Source organism: Bombus pyrosoma, linkage group LG13 (genome assembly GCF_014825855.1).
Source record: "Bombus pyrosoma isolate SC7728 linkage group LG13, ASM1482585v1, whole genome shotgun sequence".
NCBI lineage: Eukaryota > Metazoa > Arthropoda > Insecta > Hymenoptera > Apidae > Bombus > Bombus pyrosoma.
The window spans coordinates 10,480,801-10,501,344 of record NC_057782.1 but is presented as its reverse complement, the minus strand read 5'-3'; the positions used below and the strand labels follow the sequence as shown (position 1 = coordinate 10,501,344).

Genomic DNA, 20,544 nt, shown 5'->3' with positions numbered 1-20,544 from the left:
CTACGAAAGTAGAATTTAATTTATTCTTACTTTTCGTAGGAGAAAGGAAACGTCGTATCGATTTGCACGCTAAGGTTTCTAATAAAACTGACACGTATTAATCACTTGCAATTACAGACTTCCTTTATTTGCCATTCATATTGGATATATAATAGCTGCATGCTCTTTATTTCTAGTATTTTGTTTTCTCGTAGTATTTCAAAACTATGTAGCAAGTTGAATGGATTTGCTATTTGAATCGATAAACGTCTATTATACAAAGCAACAAGACAATAGAAATCGTATCTATAGAAATATATAACAGATCGGCTGCTTAATTTCCTCGTCGATCGTTGTTGAAAGCTGTAGAGCGTAATTTCAGGAAGTTCTAGAATATTTTCCAATAACTTGCGTTGATCGATATTTTGGTTAAAAGTGTCGCTGCTCGACTTACTTTTCCAACAAAAGTTTTCGCTTTGTACCGTCTGCCATTCGGGGTTTACGTTCTATCATCCATCAAGATGATCTATCTACGTCGAGATCGCCTCGGTATTCTAAATCAATCGCTTCTTGTTTTTCGCGATGGTCGAAGGTTATACAACGTTTGGCGGATAACGCGTGTATATAAATGTCATTACAAATGTCACGTACATGTACCGAGAACCCGACGGAATTTCATTCCTTTTTCCTTTCGTAATCGAGAATTCGTGACCAGGTAACGTTATTCCGTTAGTCACGTAATTATGTTCACTTTCCCAACTTTATCCTGTTTCGCAGCGAACGGGAAAGCATTGTCGTCCGTTTCCAGGTTCGACGAATTTTATCAGCTCGTTTGATATTCCAAAGATCTCGAATTCTATCCGATCAACTTCCAACATTTTTCAAATAATGATTCAATAGCCCGATATGTCGTTTCCTCGAATGGATGTTTAAAAGAGCTGTCGGAAAGAAGTAACGTGCAAGCATCGAGACGAGTTACGCGAGGTCGGCGTTAATATCGGACGAGGATTCCTAGGACGCAGGTCAAGACTCGTAAAAGCGAGGCGAAAGAGCGAACCACGGGTCTTGGAGGAACGCAATCGTGTCAAAAAATTACGAAACGCGATAGCAAATGCGCGGAAAATGTACACGCCAGCGATCCTGCTTTTAAAACTGTCACACTCGTTAAGAGTTCTCGCTTACTCGCATCTTTCAAACGTTCGACTCGTAAGAGCCGCGTTGATCTCGTCGAGTCTAACTTTAGTTACAAGCAACGACTTCACGCTTATTTTCCGCTATTTTTCCCCCTCGATAATTTACCCAAGTCGCGACGTAATTCATTCTGAAATGGCTTCGACTAATCGGGACATAGAATCCTTTATGTTTAATTGAATAACGAAACCGATGATCCCTGAAAGCAAGACTTTTCCAACTATGACGAATAATTTTAAAATTGCCAATTTGTATTAACGTCGCACAATTCCAGGCATTTATATTTGTCTTATTAAAAATTGCTCGAAATTAGGGTCATTGTCGAACCTCGGACAAGGACTGCGCGATTAATCAAAGTTACCGCCGTGTTTGTCTTCTATGAGCGATATCTCGATTTAAATTTAGATGGTATTTGCGAACAGCATAGCGAATTAGAGATAAGGGACAACCTTGATTGCAAGATGGAGCAACTTATGTAAACGAGTAAGTTCTTATTCAGGCATTAGTGTATTGCGTTACCGTATTGCATTACGCACAATAAGTACCAGAGGCTAGCGCGTTCCTAGATTTTCAATCTCCTTCCCATTTGCGAAACCGTCGTTTTTTTTTTTTCTTGTTTTTATTTTCTGCCTTCTGAATGGGTAATCGGACGCTCCGTGGTGCTGTAACGCGACTCCTATTGAACATCTGGATAAATACCTTATTTACGATCACTTCCTACGATGATATAACGTAATACATTAGAAAACATATAGCGGAACGTAATACGAGGTCAGCGAAGATTTGAAAGAAAAATGTGGGAAAAATTAAACTTTACGATCGTCCCTCGAGATGTTGAATATTAATGTCAAGTACGAACGTTCTGGTGAAATTCGCGTTGGCACAGCTCCGAAACCTTGTCCTTTGAAACGCTTTTCGCTATCGTTATTTATAGTTTACGAGGAAATAACTTTCTCGAGTATCCGTCACGCGAGGAATTTTTATCGGGACGCGGGCTTTCATCGTGGCTGAACGTTTAACCTTCAGGTGCATGGGGTCTCGTTTTCTCCGTTCGTTTACCGCTTCGCTGTGTGAACAGACTTTGAAGTAGAAAATCCTCGTAACGACGCCACCATGTTAATCTATTCAGAGAAAATAAGTAAATCGCGATAAGACACCTTGAGAAGCGTTCGTTCGCGCGTGTAATCTTAAACGATACATATTTTTAAATCGACGCGGAAATATGAAAAATTAAAAATGATTAATCGACGCTATGAGGTCATCGTCGTAGATAGCTTGACGCGTTCACTGCGACAGATTCCTTTAAGGACTTTTCTATTTCACCATACGGGCACTCTACCCATACCTTACTCATCTCGGCGTATGTTTTGTATCGCACTTCCAAAATTTGAGAAATTTGTCAAATATATTACAACGTATTTAATGCAATTATTTTAATCCGCGTTCATTTAAATCCAATTAATACATACGATATAAAGTATCCTTAGCGGCGCGGGACAAATAACACCAGTACAATCAACAAGTCGTTACATTTGTGCCTCTAAGGAGCAAGTGAATCTCGTAGAATTTTTCGCTATTATTACGTGTTACCTAACTTTATCTTGCGAATACTTAATTAGCGTTTATTTCGTTGAGAAATGTGGAAAGACGACGATAATATCTGTAGTATCGAAAAAGGGGGGTATACGCTTGGTCTATTGTATATTTAAGTTCCAGTTTCTCGGGATAGTACAAATTGTAAGTTTAAGGTATAAACTAAAAAGCGTAAGAGTACTGAGGAAGATAGAAAGAGAGAGAGAGAGTGTGTGTGTGTAAGTAAGAGCGTATATCTTGATGACGTCAAAGCTAAATGAGTAACGGAGTGGGACAAGGATGCGAGGATTGAGGGTCAGCAATTTTTGACCTAAGAAGTCAGAAGTTGGAAGCCCAGTGTTAGGGTAAGACGTACGAAGATATTGTAGTCAGTTTTTGTATTTGGTATTGCTTGTACGGATAAAATTAAACTTAACTTCAAACAAACCATCCTTTCTTGTCCTTGCTGTAGACCACATTTTAATACTGCATTTTGGGTATTGCTTGTGCGGATAGAACTAAACTTAACTTCAAACAAACTATCCTTTTTTGTCCTTGCTGTAGACCACATTTTAATACTACATTTTGGGTATTGCTTGTACGGATAAAATTAAACTTAACTTCAAACAAACCATCCTTTCTTGTCCTTGCTGTAGACCACATTTTAATACTACATTTTGGGTATTGCTTGTACGGATAAAATTAAACTTAACTTCAAACAAACCATTCTTTCTTGTCCTTGCTCTAGACCATATTTTGATACTGCATATCAGTTTCGCAAATTGGCGAAAGTTCGATAAAAAAGAGGCGGCAGCCCAGAGGAAGGTTCGTTACGGGGCCTATATGTCCGGCGCGTCACGGTGAACGCGTTAACATTGTCGCATAGGATCGTAGGAAACTTGGAATCTCCGTTCGTACGAGTACATTTGCCAATTTGAAGGTTCAAGTTCTGTTCTCCGGTAGAGTAACCAAAGTGAAACTTGCGAGCGGCAGTCGTAATCGTTCGATGCGAACTGAGCCAAACTGATAGATTGGCAAAGTCCAGAGAAGAGTCGAAGAATGCCCAGTTATCCCGGGGAATCGCATCGGTTCGAAACCGGTTCGCAACGTAAGTCTCTTTGTACCGGCTCGTTCTTGACAGGATACGTTATATGCACGCGAGGAAGTGAAAGCAACGTTCACGGGACAATACGGCCGTGGACTGTCCCCTTCTCTCAACCCTCTCTTTGATAAAATATCTACGTATTACCGAATTAAAGGTACACAATCCTAACGAATCATAAACGCGCTATAGACGCGCCAGAAATAGAAAAGAGTAACAGGCGTGAACCTCGAGCGAGCCGAATTCCTATCCTTTTCTCTCTCGTTTGTTCGCCATCTTCGTCTAAAAGGCCGAACGTTGCGCCTTCGTTGCTGAAGTGAATCACCTTCGACGGTTTAAATTATGCCGGCGCAACAGTAAATCAAGCATTTCGCGAAAGACGAGACAACGCGAAGAGATCCATGCACTGGAAGAAGCGGCTGTGTGGCCTCGTTTAATCGAGAAGAGCACGCCTCCACGACAGATATACGATATACCGAGTGGCGGAACGAGTTACGCGTTAAGAAACACGCTCCAAGCTCTTGTCGAGCTTCGCAAAGACCAAAAGCTTTCACGTGTCTACCTGACATTTATGCGGCGAATGATCGGAGAAAACGGAGATACCAGCCAATCGCTCTGTTAAGGTATAGAAACTTTGAACTCGGTGATTTGAAAAGTTCGTTTAATATTGAGAAATTTTTCCGATCGTTCGTATAAAGGTGAATCGTTGTAAAGAGTTGATTCGACGATACGCAGCTGCTTCTTCCTTTCTTTCTTCTCTTCCTCGTAAAGGTTTCGATAGAAGCAATATCCTTACGATACCAGTTTCGCTTCTTTCGACCATTGCCATTTTAAGTCACACGGAAATCAAAGTGATTACAAAGTTAAACGCTTGCTTACGGATTCTGCTATTAAATTGATGAAATTTTTAGAAAACGTAATCGATCGGTTTCGCTGCTGTGAGTAGCACGCTTAACGAGAAAAGACGATTACTACGAATAGAAAATATAGATAGAAAGTAATAGAGGAAACGAATTAAACGTTTCCCAGCACCTAAAGAAGGCCAAATGTCATTTATCACGGAAGAGTTCACGTTCATAGATCTCTCTCATCTTTTTCTTCGCATAGCCATCGGTAATATTTCAACTTGAAGTTTACATCGTGCCAACCGATTATTACCAACTCGTGACGAATATTTATAGCGGCAATAGTCAGCTATGATTGGCTAATCGTTTTCATTTAACAATTACTCTCCCTTCCTCGATCTATTTCTGCGCCGGCTCGCGCTTTTCCTAGAAAAGAAACGCGGATCTAACGAGTCGAGATGAAGTCGATTCGTTCACAGAGAGAGTATTGTTACGAACGAGTATGCGTTTCTCGGAATTCCCATGCAAACCGCCATAGCGTTAGTTAATCAATTTACAGATTTTCACCGATCCACGCTATATCGATCCGATTGACTTTAGGATTTACGTTGATCAAACGTTCTTCGTTCCTCCCAGTGAATAGCACCAGTTCGCATAGTCTCAAACCCTATTTTTCGCAACGTTTTCTACGTTAACACGAAGAAAATAATCGCAGCTTTATTGTACGCGATGCGATAGCGACGCCTAAAATCACCAGTTGCGCGCCGAGTATCGGTAACAAGAATTTAGAAGTCGACAGTGTCTTGCTGATACGTGAAAAATTGCTAAACCGCGTAAGGGAACTTCCGCCAGATAGACAGCAGTTTCCTCCGCTTTACGTTCTCCGTGTGGAGCAAAGAAAGAAACGACGAATTGCAGAATAGCGTTCCGAAGAATTGTTTACGGTCGGTAATAGCGGCACAAACAGTCTAATCGGAGAAGCAAGAACGTGGGCGAAATCGAGTATACAATGCACGCGTTAACGGTAAGCGAACAGAAAACTGCACAGGTACCGGATGCTTTTATGAATAGGCCCATTGTGCACTAAGGGATTGGGTCTGAGATAACTGCGTACGTTCATTACATCCGGTCCACACTCGCGTCGACACGCTGAAAAATGTTGATTACCATAGCAGAGAGGGCAATCTTCATACACTGCCGCGTGACGCAATTTGCTCCATTCGGACAACCGCAAAATTACCACTTTTACAAGATGTTTCTTATTTTTCGTCGCGTTTAAGATCTCTTGCGATCTTTGCCGTGTGAGATTTTTTTTAGTGACGCACGCAGTTTAATGCCACGCAATTGTCGTAAAGCGTTCCTACAGAAGCTCGGTGTAACATTATCTAAAAATGTAATTATTAACAATATTTGATATTTTAAAAACTTTGTTAAACAGAGTAATTTAACCCCTCGACTGTTCCCCCAATTCATCGCGATATACGATAGATGGAACCTTTAGAGTCAGATCGAAGTTTTATCATCGAATAAAAGTACGATCGATGAAAGGAATTTCGAAAAATCTGATTCTGTCGATATGATTATGTGTTTGGCGTTTCTACACATGATAGAAGAATATGATTTGTATGCGTTATATAGCATAAGCTTGACGAGTCGTCTAATGTGTTTTTGATTATCTGCTGCGAAGATTTCAACAGCATACGTCCGCTGGATTGCAGGATTTTCGAGATACCGTAATTACATTTATCGAGTTACTTCAGATTGAAATATTAGACGTTCTAAGTTATCCAGAAGCGTGAATTAAATTGTTCGCGTGTAACGCTAAATATGTACAAAAATGAAATAGGAGTTTCAACCACGACGAATATGAGGAATTAAGATTTCATAAAAAGTACACCTGCGTGACCCATAGCTTGTCCTACCAGGTTCCATCGTGCGTAACAAACGACGCAGGTATTGCTCGAATTTTGTAATAATCGATTTTTGCGCCAGCAACTGCGTCATCTGGTTGTAATGACCGATGGACAGAAATCTCCTTAACGTGCATGATACGGTCGATCGTTTGTCAGCGCGAACCGCGACTAGTGGAAAACTCTGTCGAAACGCGATCGCCTGCGCTGCTAGTCGAAATTTATCTTTCGGCCGCGTTAGGAAAGGCATATCGAGAAACTTTTGTTCTTTCGACGAAGCGACGAAAAATCTTCGTTTGATTTGTTAAAAAAAAAAAAAAAAAAAAATTCTGTTCTCAGGAAAAATCACATGCTGCTCGATGATACATACTGTACGTTGCGTGGCACGAAAATGATGACCAGCAAATACTAATTGTTCGATCCTGTTTGCAGAGGGTAAAGTGGAAGTGTCCCGTGATGGCAAATACTTGAGCACTCTGGCACCGGGCAAGGTGCTCGGTGAGCTGGCAATTCTTTACAATTGTAAGAGGACAGCAACGATAACAGCGGCTACAGATTGCCAGCTATGGGCCATCGATCGACAATGCTTCCAAACGATTATGATGAGAACCGGCCTCTCGCGGCAGGCCGAATACACGGATTTCTTAAAGAGGTGAAAATCATTTGCACGCGATAATTGTGGGAGGGCGAAGACACGCTTAACGAACGACGTGATTTTGTTTGTTTCAGCGTTCCTATCTTCAAGAATTTGCCCGAGGAGACTTTAATCAAAATTTCAGACGTATTGGAAGAGGTAAGCTTTGTTGCAATCTTCTCGATGATATTTTTCTCGTTTCTCGTTTATTCCATATCGTGCACGTACTTTTACAGACTTTTTACAACAACGGGGATTACATAATCAGGCAAGGAGCGAGAGGAGACACGTTTTTCATAATAAGCAAAGGGCAAGTTCGCGTGACGATAAAGCAGCCCGATACTCCGGAAGAAAAGTACATCAGAACGTTGAGCAAAGGCGATTTCTTCGGCGAGAAAGCGCTTCAAGGGTAATTGTTTCAAATTTCGTTAGATTATTATAAAATAGGGAAATTAAATCGGTCTAAGGGAACAATTTTGGATATTAAAACAACGACGTAAACAACGACGGAAGAGGAATATTTAACTTTGAATTTTTATTCTTTGCTTGCCGAATATAGGACGTTACCACAGTATGTACGTAGTCGATACACTATATGACGCACTTTCGTCTCGTCATAATCGCACGGTATCATCCTAAATATTAAAGTGTACGAAACGTTTCCACAGAGACGACCTGAGAACGGCCAACATAATCGCTGACGATCCGGAAGGAGTGAGTTGCTTGGTGATAGACCGTGAAACGTTCAATCAGCTAATCTCGTCTCTGGACGAAATTCGTACGCGGTACAAAGACGAGCTTGTGGAACGTAGAAGGTGAGCCTTTATGAACTTACAGTTGGTAATCGGATCGTACGCCGGTAAAACGTGGCTTTATTACTAATAACCGCGTTAACTCTCATGAACGTTAATTATACACGACCATAATCATGATCGTGAATCGTCTGTTAAATCTCTGGTCTATGTGTATCTGTATGTTATGTTTCACGCTTACTACCTAGGATGGGAGAATAGAGCGTGCTATCTCGGAGTAAGTTTCGCGTTACGGTACAATCATGTGTGTGCTAATGATTCGACAATTAAGCTAACGTTTCGCTTTTTTCTTCGAGACGTGCCAGCAATTTGCATTAATGCCGCGTCGCTTGGAACAGAGGCTCGCATAACACGGAAAAAATGAACAAGATTAGAAACTAACTAGTTGTTAATAAACCCTGTTAATGCGGTATTAATGTAATTTAAGAGCATAGCATCTCGATGTAGTTACTCTTCAAAATACTCTGATTACGTTAGATCTCTATTAGGTAATACTTCAGGCTAGAAAGACAGTTTCGCTTATTCTTTTATTACTCGTTGGCAATTATTTCAAGTTCTGACAAGAGTGTATATAAAACGAACGAATCCACCATCCGATTAACGCTTTTGATACAGGTTGAACGAGGAATTCAGAGATTTAAGGCTACAAGATCTTCGATCACTGGTTACTCTAGGTGTAGGCGGTTTCGGAAGAGTCGAATTGGTTCAAATAGTCGGGGACAGCAGTAGATCCTTCGCTCTAAAACAGATGAAGAAAGCGCAGATCGTTGAAACACGACAGCAGCAACATATTATGTCGGAGAAAAGAATTATGGGTGAAGCTGATTGCGACTTTGTCGTGAAGCTGTTCAAAACGTTCAAAGACAGGAAATATCTTTATATGCTGATGGAAGCTTGCCTTGGTGGCGAACTCTGGACAGTTCTAAGGGATAAGGGTCATTTTGATGACGGCACGACACGATTTTACACCGCTTGTGTCGTCGAAGCTTTCGATTATCTTCACTCTAGGAACATTATATACAGAGATCTCAAACCGGAGAATCTTTTGCTTGATAGTCAAGGGTAAGATGATTTTTAACGTAGATCTAACGTACAGGATGAGTTAAAGAAAATTTCCTCCGATACTCTGTATCTCACTGTACATAGATGTGATATAGCAATGTAACATCGACAACGTTCTTAAATGCTAGTGATGTTTTTTAGATACGTGAAACTGGTTGACTTTGGTTTTGCCAAGCGTTTGGATCACGGGAGAAAAACGTGGACTTTCTGTGGTACGCCCGAGTATGTTGCACCGGAAGTTATTTTAAATAAGGGGCACGATATCAGTGCCGATTACTGGTCCCTTGGTGTACTGATGTTTGAACTTCTCACGGGTACACCGCCATTCACTGGTGGCGATCCAATGAAAACTTATAACATTATTTTAAAAGGAATCGACGTTATAGAATTTCCTAGATCGATCACGCGAAATGCAACTGCGTTGATTAAAAAGCTGTGCAGGTAATAATTAAACTCTAATTTATACACGAAAAATATTAATTTTATATCCTCGATTGATTATCAGATAGACCGTGAAATTAATTATTTATTTTAAGGGATAATCCTGCAGAGCGTCTTGGGTACCAAAAAGGTGGCATTAGCGAAATACAAAAACATAAGTAGGTGTATCAAAATTTACATTAGTTGCGTAAAAAGAAATTAATTGCGTGAGAAAGAAAAGGGAGAAAAATTGTTTATCAACGATCCTATTTTCTTATTTAGATGGTTCGATGGGTTTAACTGGGAAGGCCTCAGATCGAGAACTCTTGCACCTCCAATCATGCCACGAGTTCAAAGTGCCACCGATACAACGAACTTTGACGAGTATCCTCCGGATTCGGATCCCCTTCCTCCTGACGACTTATCCGGCTGGGATAATGATTTTTAATATTCGATATTTAATTTATTTGTTCAAAGAAATCGTTATTTCTGAGAAAGAGAAATGTTGGAAAAAGGTTCGGCTCGTGTCAAAGGAATCGCAAGATAATTGGAAGATCGTTGGAGAACGTGACCATAAGCATCCGCATTTATTCAACGAGCTAGTACTATGTGATGTTTAGATAATTGATTAAACAACATCGATCGTCGAATACCATAATACAAAGAAAACGAAACTGGCCTGTGATACGATAATTAGGCCGTTGAAAATTAGCTTTTCCAAACTTTTCGAGACTGTCGAATGATCCATAGATTCGAACATAGAGAAGATTATCTTTTTACCATACTATCTAACAAGAAATATGAATTTTCAAGACGTCGGCCAAAATATTATTGGCATGAATTAAACATGCGTCTAATTTAGGAAAATCTTTACACACACGAGCTCGCGTTCGAGAGGATTGGAACTCGAACGTGGCATCGTGAGACGCGCACGAATGCGTTAAGTGCCATACCTAACAAAGGTAAGAGTCGAATACGATACGTGTGTACGAAGCGTCCACCTGAACGTGCACGATGTACAGCGAACTTAAATTGTAAGAGACATCTTGCCATCGAAATTGTAAAGTCGTGCACACAGTTTTGCAGAATGAAGCATGTCGGATTCTTCTAGCGTCCGATTCATTGTTGTTTGATTTACTCTATAGTTTATTGTAATAATTCTATTTTAATTAATCATGCGAAAACGTGACTCCTGTAAATAATTGACTATAAATAAATATATATATATATATATAATATAAAAATATATATATATACTTAGCAATTCAATGTATATCGATTATAAATAAAGTTTTATTAATGCTAATGGTGCGTAACTGGTTATTGTTATGGTTATCGTATGTTTGTCTTAGACACCTTTCAAACAAATTTTGTATTTTATTCAATTATATTTTTATATTTGTAACGTTTTTGAAATTTAATTCCACAAAATTCCTTATTTCTACTAATACTCGTATCCCATACGCCTGCCCATCGACAATCATCTGTTATTAATTTTATACGTGTACAAAAGGGAGATAGAAACACGAAAGTAAAATCAAGATAACGCGTGTGTCGCGTCTCGCGCTCCATACGAGCCGTAAGGTGAAATAGGAAAAGGAATACGTCATAACTCGCGAATAGCGCGAGCCATAACTCTGGGCAAGTGGAATTAGGAACAGAAAGCTTAAGGGAAATAAAAAATCCGACGCGTACGAATACTTCAATATCGCAATAAATCCACAAACAAATGCACAACAATATTATTGAACGAAATTAAAACCTGCCTTAAGAATATCGAAATCAAAACGAGGAATAATGAGACGTCCGCTGACACGCACCGTCTTGCGCGCGCTCTCCCCCTCACAATACCCAGCACGATAAACAGGCAACTGCAGCGCGCCAAGGGATCAAGTATCGGTATCAGCGAAGGTAACTGCGTGTCAAGCAGAGTACGACTTATCATCAGCAGAAACTAACATTGCAAGAAGAATGCAGCAACAAGGGCTTCTAAAGAAGAAACCCTAATACCTTCGGAAGGACGTCAGCAGAAACGAAGACTGCAGCATCCGCAGAAATAATTACGTGCCAAACTCTGCGTTACCATGGAATAAACCGTCACGTGATAATTATACCATGATAGTTATAGTATAAATAAGCGTAGCCACTTAGAGCAAAGATTAGTTGAGTGAAAAATTAGTCGAGAGTTAATATCAAGTTGAGCGAAGAGTTTAGTTAAGTTGAGGTTTAGTTGAGTGGAGCGGAGTTGAATTAAGAGCCAAGAGTTGAGTTGAGTTTTTCAGAAAACTAGTTAAGAGTGTAGTATCGTGGACAAAGGGCCTAAGAGATATCGGGTGAACCATAAACAATGTCGCGAGAAATTCGATCCTTCAATCGAATAGTTTCGTGGAAAAGGCCTACGTGACCCTGGCTACGAGCGATTGCGGAACACGTGCGTGGTGGGGCTAAAACAAAAGACAAAGGTATGCTAAGGGAGAAAGACGAATTAACAGGCAGTGTGAGTGGAGAAAAGCCGCACAGTGTTAGTTGAGAAGTCAGAGAGTGCGAACTGCGTTGTCGAGAGATTGTTGCTAGCGTTGTCGAGAGAATGTGGCCGGCGTGAGAGAGAGCGTTGGATCCGTGGTGACGAAAATTGCAAATTAACTATCTAATTGTCTTAATTATAGCACGTTGTTGTGTTTAGTTCACGTTAAACGACCATCGTTTCCTCTTTAATCAACATTTGTACAATCCATTTATTATAAATAAACTAATTGTAGTATAAGATCCTACAAGAGTGAACATCAAGAAGTAAACTTGAACAGCCAGTCATTCATTGTTCGTTAGTCGTTAATCAGGAGTTGAAAGCATGCAGTACGCGAGTTGAAATCAATCGGTCTTCAAACAGTTATACTTAAACAGTTTAATCAATATATCACTTAGTGCGATATTTCCAATTCAATCCAAATAAAGTGCGATCGGTAGTATATATAAGCAAGGTAAGAATTTTATACACTGTAACACTCTCTTCTCTAAAATTTCGGACTTGTGAATAAATTAGGCGTTTGACTATTAATATCAACGAACAAGAATTATTATATATTTAATTGGGCATTCTTTAAGAATATCAAACGTTCAAAAACGACCGTTCCCTGTGCTAACCTGTGATCTCGTCGCGACTGAATGAATCGCGCGGAATACGGTGTTTTCAATAATCGAAGACGCCTACGAGTTTTTCGCAATTCTCCTCCCACTGTTAGCAGAAATATCTGCTCGTCTTTGGGCAAGATTTGCGAAGCCACATTGGTTGCCACAGAGAGTATTATTGTTATAAACAGTCTTTGTTCGTGCTAAGTGTCAAAGGCAAGAAGGAATTACAGAGACGAAGACTATAATAATAAGAAACGTGCAAAACATTGGTTCAAACGTTTGTTAGCTGCCGAAATTAAAAGAGAAGATGAGGGAAGCCGAAAGAATTAGGATTAATCATAGAGCAAATAGAAATTAGTTTTTAACTTTTTTTTAAATAACGGTATGATCAAAGGAAACAATTGCAAAAAATTTCTAAAATGTCTTACGGTGTATTTTAAAATAATATATTTCATGTCTCAAACTTTCGTGTAACGATATCTACTGCAACAAATAAATTACAATTTTTCCTCAAATTTTTCTTTTGAAATTTGTATTCTCTATTTGCTATTATTAGTGCTTCAAATTAGTCTACGTTAGATGTATCGAATAATATCTTCATCTATTTTTGAGTATTCTCAATTTCAAATCATTTGAAATAAACACCGCATAGTGTTAATTTTAAGAATAAATAGTCGCAACCACTGTCATATAAACGATCTAGATCATGATCATATAAACAAGTCTCGACTATGATGTAAAAGACTTGGGAATTGCCATTAAATTAGCCTCTAAAATAGCTTATCAGTTCGGATATACGAATGACGCCAGCAGATAAATTTTGTCCTCAGGTCTTACCGTGAGGTCAGCAAATCTACACTGGCTAATAAAATGACCTACAAAACTTGACCTCCTATCAAATTATAACGTATCACAGTATAACGATCGACTAAGGACAGGATAGACGTGACATTAAATGGAACTTTGTGTCTCATGTTATAAAATACCGACCTGTCAAAAAATCAGAATATTTCCTACGCCATCTACGATATTCTGCTGCGAACATAGGAATTATTACAAACGACTCCTTAGTGATTTTATCACCGATGGGACGTGATATTTGTAACATCAGCTTACCGACGTCTTGCTGTTTCACCGATAGAATCTTTAAGAATTTTTGCCTCTATCGCCCTTCCGTATTTCACACCCGAGGTGTCATGACATCAACAGCCACTAAGAGGTAATTGCACCTTCACGTAGGCCAGACGGTTGTATAATTGGTCGTCGGGCCTTTATTTTTCATTACGAAATTTCTCGTGCGTTACTATTTCCATTGGCATTAAGCAAGTAGAGACATGTCGAAGTTATAGATTGCAAAATTCGCATCTTTTTGCATTAAAAAGATTGTTGTTTAAGAATTTTTAACTTTTAGTTCCTTTAATAGTTCCAAAATAAAAAATAGTTTCACTTAATAGTTTCTAAAATGAGTTGTTAATAATAATAAAGTTGTTTATGCAATCGGGACGTATTAAAATCGGAAAATATTAAGAATGTAATAGGTTCTGTACGAAATTACCGTTCTAATCAGATGCCGGAAGTGTAGGATTCTATACACTTCCTTCACAAGCTGCCATATTCTATATCATCCTCTTTGAGAATTTCCTCTCTGATCATACTTATAATTTCATAGGAAAATTCTGTTTTAATTGAACCCAATACTATGCTGAATCGATAATGTCGCATGTGACATGGAAGCGATATGGGGAGTCAGATGGCCCCCAAAACGTGGGACACAAAAAAGCATTGAATGTCAAGTGTTTCTTCTGTACCTGCTTCTGTATGTGAGTGTGAGACCTGTTTATATGAAAACAACCGTGACCGTGACCATGTGACCACATTCTAACTGCCAGAGATTTTCTCTCTGTCATTATATGTGTATAAAAAGTAGCGGCACATATTGAAAAACATGCGACAAGTACGTACTGTTTTACATTAGTTTTCAAAGCATTTTCATACGTGGATTCTTATTATACACTCGTATTGTTTAGTAAAGGTAAAATTTTTATCTATCTATCTATCTATCCATTTTATATCTTGTTTTCTTTTCCTTTATCATTCTTTCATGCATCTTAATAATACGTTGGAAAAGAATAGATATATTTCAAAACATTGCCTGAAACTTTGTCTTAAACTTTAACTTTAAATTAATATGATATGTATATGAAACATGTATGTATAATGCATTCAGCATAATTTTATTGCTTCCTATTAAAAGCTAACCTGTATTCTTTATAAATAATTATTTGAAGTAGCTTAAATGTTGTTTAATAATAAAATAAATAATAAAAAGTAAAAATCTATATGGATTAAAAATTTATCTTTGTTGTCGATATATAAACAATATTCGGAATGTTAAATAAACTTATTTTTTAAACAATTTTTGTTCTCGCTACACGTGTCTTGCTTTCAGAGTTCGTTCCGTATTTATTTAATTTACGAGTAATTGTACGTGTCTATTTTTTTAGTATTCTTATATAATATATTTAAATTTCCACAAAAGTTTCATAAAATATAAATTTCTTTTATTCATATCTTAATTAAATTATGAATCGATATATGAGAGTGTAAGTTCAATATTTTACTGTGTCATAAAGCTTTATGCTCAAAAAAAAAAAAATTCTCATAAGGAACTTGCGCTGAAATTTTTTTTAACATTTTCCATTTTATCATTTTTATGTTTCATTATTGAATTATTGAATTGTTTCCTATCAAAAAACACAATAGTGGAAGTTCTGATGCGAGATTATTATATGTAGTTATCATAATTATTTTGATATTTTTATTTATGATAAAACAAGATTGAATTATATTACAGTATATATATGAAAAATGGAAGAAGATAAGGAAAAACAAATTGGTAAAGGAAGAGGAGCTATTCTTTTAAGGCTCATGAAAGAAAGGGAAAGATCTAAAGATGCAGTTATAAAATCATCATCAAGAAGTCAAAGTCAAACACAATATAATGTTCCTAATCCAACTGAAATACCATCCAGTTCTAAAACAGGACATGGAAGAGGTAATTTATTAAGCACATTAAAATCAATGCAACGTGCTGGTGCATCAAGTTCTAAACCAGTAGAAGTAGCTAGTCCAGATCGAGAGTTGTCAACCAATGAACCTGAAGCTGCTGGGTATGTATGCCAAATTATAGGTATATTATTCTCAATTATATCTTTAAATGTATTTTCATCTTTCCAAAAATAGTATAATAGCATACTACCTTCAGGGTAATAATTACAAAAATGTATTTGTTACATTAAGAATCAATCATTTAATATATTATTTAATAAAATCATTTAAATTTACAAGTCTCTTTTCTCAGTTTAAGGATCATGTAAGAAAAGGATATACCTCACCAATTTTAATAATTTTCAAATATGTTGTTGAGATCAACATGCTGAATAACCTTTTTCTTATACATATAACTACCACTTGGGTTTAGTTTTTTGAGATATTCATAAAAATACTTTTGCTACTTTTTATCTTGGATTAGGGTTGATTTACCACTATGTATGGACATGATGATGATATTATAGATTTGTTATTGCTAAGATGCATTCATAATATGAACTTCATCACATGTATCACATTTTAATTTGTAAATGCAAGAAGGTAAGAAACAAACTTAATGTATAATTAGTTTAGCTATGTGAGAGCCATCAACACATATATAATATCATCAAGTCTGTACATTAAGATAACCGTAAACTACCTCAGGGATAAATAGATCAATCTAACCCAAACCAAAAATAAAAAGTACCAAAGGTGGCTTTATGAATAACTCAAATTAAAGCCAAGCGTCAATTATATGTTTAAGGAAAAGTTGCTGAGAGCTATGTTCCCAACAATGTACATATTTAAAAGTGATTGAAATCAGTGAGGTATATTCTCTTCTATATAATTACCAAAATATGCTGCAAGAAACATAAAATACATATTACAAGTATATGTATTATTAAAACGAAATAAAAATATATTTTTATAGCTTAGCTGAAGAACAATCAGACATTGCTGTACAATCTTTTGATGATGCAGGAGTATTAGGTAAATTATCTGATATGACAGTACATGAAACAAAAGCTACATCTGAACCATATACACCATTTAAACCAAGATCTCGACAAGGACAAAGTGGAACTCCGTAAGTATTGATATATGTACAAGATGTCTTTGCAATTATGATATGATCAAAGGATAATTCCTCATTAAAAAATATGCTGAAATGATTGTAAATGCCACCAAGTACATGTACATTAATTCCATTTTGAAAACGAGTAATCAGTTTATACCGTCAATTTTGATCATTTTATATTTAATGATTGCAAAGATACCTGTAATAACAAAATAAATAATAACAACAAAATTAAGCGAAACAAATTAGAAAATAGCAATAAATTTTTAGAATACAGTTAAGTGGTAATTATATAAGCCTCAAATTAAGTTCTGGAAAAGGGTTGTTCAATTATGAAGTCAAGTTTAATCCTGATATCGAGTCAAGACCACTTCGTAGAAAACTTCTTAATCAACATTTACAAGCACTTGGACGAACAAAAGTGTTTGATGGAGTAACGCTCTATTTGCCACAGAAGTTACAGCAGGATGTAAGCAATAATGAAACTTTAAAAGAATTCATACATAGATTTATATGGTTTGCAATTTTTAGATAACTATCCTTGAATCTATACATCCTATGGATCAGTCAAAAGTGGAATTAAAAGTAATATATAAGAAACAACAAACCATGTCTGAGAACATTCCATTCTTCAATGTTTTACTTGGCCGTGTTTTACGATCGCTTAGTTTAGTTCGCATTGGCCAACATAATTTTAATCCAAAGGGAATACATCCTATACCACAACATAAATTGGAAGTGTGGCCAGGCTATGCAACAGCAATTACTGTATATGAAGGGGGTTTAAAATTATGCATAGATGCACGGCATCGTGTTATGCGTACAGAAACGATACGTGATATAATGTAAGACTTGCAAATAATTTCATAAAAAATGTAATATTATAGTTAACTTTATTTTATTGTAAAATACAATGATGCAGGATCAACTTTGGAGGTAAACCGAATTTCAAAGATGCTGTTGTAAGAGAATTAATTGGGTTATCCGTTTTTACAAGATATAATAACAAAACTTATCGTGTTGATGACATTGCATGGGATAAGGATCCAACATATGAATTTATTAAAGGAACTGAAAAAGTTTCTTTAGTAAATTATTATAAGTTTCATTGGAATATAGAGATAAAAGACAAAAATCAACCACTTTTAGTTCATTGTGATAAATTTAAATCATCTACTGGTCAGGTAAGTAATGAAGTTCTTCAAGCAATGAAACGTAAATGTCATTTAGTCCATCTCAAATTCCATTGTACAAATTTTATATGTAGACACAAGAAAAAATGATATTGTTGGTCCCTGAGCTATGTTACTTAGCAAGCTTGAGCAATAGTGTTCGTTCAGATTTTAGAATTATGAAGGATCTCATGGCAGTGACTCAAATGACTCCCAATGCCCGACGTGATATAATTAGACATTTCGCGCAAGAAATACAAAATAATGATGTACCACGGGGAATATTAGCTGAATGGGGTTTATATCTGGAACCTGATGTAATAGAATTTACAGGCAGAGTTCTTGAACCTGAGTGCGTTACCTTTGGTAAAAATACAAAGTTTACACCTTCACCTGACCGTCCTGTAGATTGGGGTTCAACAGTGTCTAGAAATGCTCTTTTAAGAACTGTAGGTACTTTTATATATTACATATTTAATAATTTGATAGTGACATTTAGAATATAATGATATTTTTAGCCTAATCTGAATCATTGGTTTATCTTGTATTGCCAAAAAGATACAAGATGTACACGAGAGTTTGCTGGTATGTTCAAAAATGTTACAAAAGTTATGGGTATGACTGTTAGAGACCCACAGATGGTTTGCTTAAAAGACGATAGAATTGAAACATATGTACAAGCACTAAGAAAGAGTATCCAACAAACGGCTAATCTAATGGTTATCGTGTTTCCTACAAACAGAACTGATAGATATTCTGCGGTAAAAAGGTAAAACAGTTTATACGCATATTTTATAGTTTCCATATTAAAAATATATTCTTCAATATCTAGAGTATGCTGTGTAGAAATGCCTATAGCTTCTCAAGTAATTATGTCTAGAACTATTTCTCGTGGTGACAAATTAAAGAGCATAACAGAAAAAATTGCTTTACAAGTTAATTGTAAGCTGGGTGGAGCACTTTGGGCTTTAGCTATACCTATGGTATGAGATGCACATGCATATTTATGATTTTAATTCAAAGAAATAAACATAAATACTAAATTTCAATATGTTAGGACAATTGCATGATATGCGGTATAGACGTATATCATGCAGGTAATGGCCAATCAAAAGGGAGTGTCGCAGGCTTTGTAGCAAGCCTAGATAAGCCATTGACAATTTGGCATAGTAAAATCTGTATACAAGGTAAACGTCAAGAGATAGTAGATATGTTGCAAATGTGTTTAATTTCAGCTGTAAAAGCCTACCATAGAGTAAGTAATTTTTAACATTCACTGTATTATACACATACATTAATACTCTGTATACTAGTTATCTGTAATACATTTGTAAATATTATTATTATTTTGTTTTGCAGCATAATAAGCGTTACCCAGATCGTATTATCATATATCGAGATGGAGTTAGCGATGGACAATTAGAGATTGTTGTCAAATATGAGATAAAACAGCTGTTAGCATCATTTAAAGCTATAGAAATAAATTACGAACCAACATTAACTGTAATAATAGTTCAAAAACGCATTAATACCCGGATATTTGAGAAATCTGTAAGTGCCTAAGAAAGAAGGAAATTACATATCAACAACATATATATATTTTTATTTATTATATTTATTTATAGAGCTCGGGATTGAAGAACCCTCCACCAGGAACAATTGTGGATTGTTACATAACAAAGCCAGATGTCTACGATTTCTTCTTAGTTTCTCAAAACATACGTCAAGGAACAGTATCACCAACTCGCTATATCGTTATATATGACAGTAGAAATATGAAACCTGAACATATACAACGACTAACGTATAAGCTTTGTCATTTGTATTACAATTGGCCTGGTACTATAAAAGTTCCAGCTCCTTGTCAATATGCACATAAGCTTGTTTCTCTCGTTGGTCAAAATATACAGCTAGAACCACATCAATCGCTTGCTGATACATTATATTACTTGTAAGTTTTATATATGACTCAACATCCTAGGATGTTGTGAATCAGATCTGCATGCCACGTAATTTAGTATAAATCATAAGAGTTCTTATTAGACTGATATTGACATAAGGGATTTAATATGTTCACACGAATATAGTTTCATATTTCACTGACATATAAATTTCAAAAGTATTATGGAAGAGATAAAGCTATTTTTTTGTAAGGTACTACTAAGTCATTTTTTCTGTCATATATTAATATATGACAATAATATCAGTATTAAGATCACTGCTGATTAAGCTGTTTTAATCGGTAAGTTGTAATATTTCTTTACTCTATGCAACTATAACCAAACCATTGTCAGGGATGAAGATAGCAATTTTGCAAATTCATAAATAAAATGTTATATTTTGATAAGTATAGTTTATATATATACATAAAATGTAATTTAGAAATTTTATATCATGTTCATATAAATACTTCTCAATTATTATGTATAAAATTAAACTGAACTGTTCAACAATAAAAACAAATATTTTATATTTTTGTTACAAATATAATTTGTATACTTAATTATTTAAATTTTGTTTATTAATACCCCTTTTAGTACACGAA

The 20,544-nt window shown here is 36.3% G+C and overlaps 2 protein-coding genes across 9 annotated transcripts in view; both read left to right on the top strand.

The window, feature by feature from the left end:
- Positions 1-10,833, top strand: part of LOC122574299 (cGMP-dependent protein kinase, isozyme 2 forms cD4/T1/T3A/T3B) — a 56,521-nt gene extending 45,688 nt beyond the window's left edge. For all 3 annotated transcript variants that reach the window (XM_043741722.1, XM_043741723.1, XM_043741724.1), the window contains 8 exons: positions 7,032-7,251; positions 7,329-7,392; positions 7,470-7,642; positions 7,902-8,048; positions 8,661-9,107; positions 9,249-9,548; positions 9,644-9,706; positions 9,810-10,833. In XM_043741722.1, the coding sequence (XP_043597657.1) occupies positions 7,032-7,251; positions 7,329-7,392; positions 7,470-7,642; positions 7,902-8,048; positions 8,661-9,107; positions 9,249-9,548; positions 9,644-9,706; positions 9,810-9,975 (1,580 nt within the window). In that variant the 3' untranslated portion in view covers positions 9,976-10,833. The remainder of the gene's footprint in view (positions 1-7,031; positions 7,252-7,328; positions 7,393-7,469; positions 7,643-7,901; positions 8,049-8,660; positions 9,108-9,248; positions 9,549-9,643; positions 9,707-9,809) is intronic.
- A 141-nt stretch (positions 10,834-10,974) lies between these two features.
- On the top strand, positions 10,975-20,500 carry LOC122574298 (piwi-like protein Ago3). Of its 6 annotated transcripts, none has more exons than XM_043741720.1 (13): positions 13,533-13,875; positions 14,326-14,476; positions 15,511-15,826; positions 16,681-16,836; positions 17,098-17,296; positions 17,359-17,672; positions 17,750-18,011; positions 18,095-18,448; positions 18,518-18,768; positions 18,832-18,982; positions 19,057-19,254; positions 19,359-19,550; positions 19,625-20,500. In XM_043741720.1, exons 3-13 carry the CDS (start codon positions 15,525-15,527, stop codon positions 19,952-19,954), a joined length of 2,709 nt encoding a protein of 902 aa, XP_043597655.1. In that variant the 5' UTR covers positions 13,533-13,875; positions 14,326-14,476; positions 15,511-15,524; the 3' UTR covers positions 19,955-20,500. The 6 variants fall into 6 exon arrangements, with proteins under 6 accessions (XP_043597653.1, XP_043597652.1, XP_043597655.1 ...); XM_043741715.1 differs by having other exon boundaries at positions 13,534-13,875; positions 14,326-14,610; XM_043741716.1 differs by having other exon boundaries at positions 13,534-13,875; positions 14,326-14,688.
- The last annotated feature ends 44 nt before the right edge of the window (positions 20,501-20,544 follow it).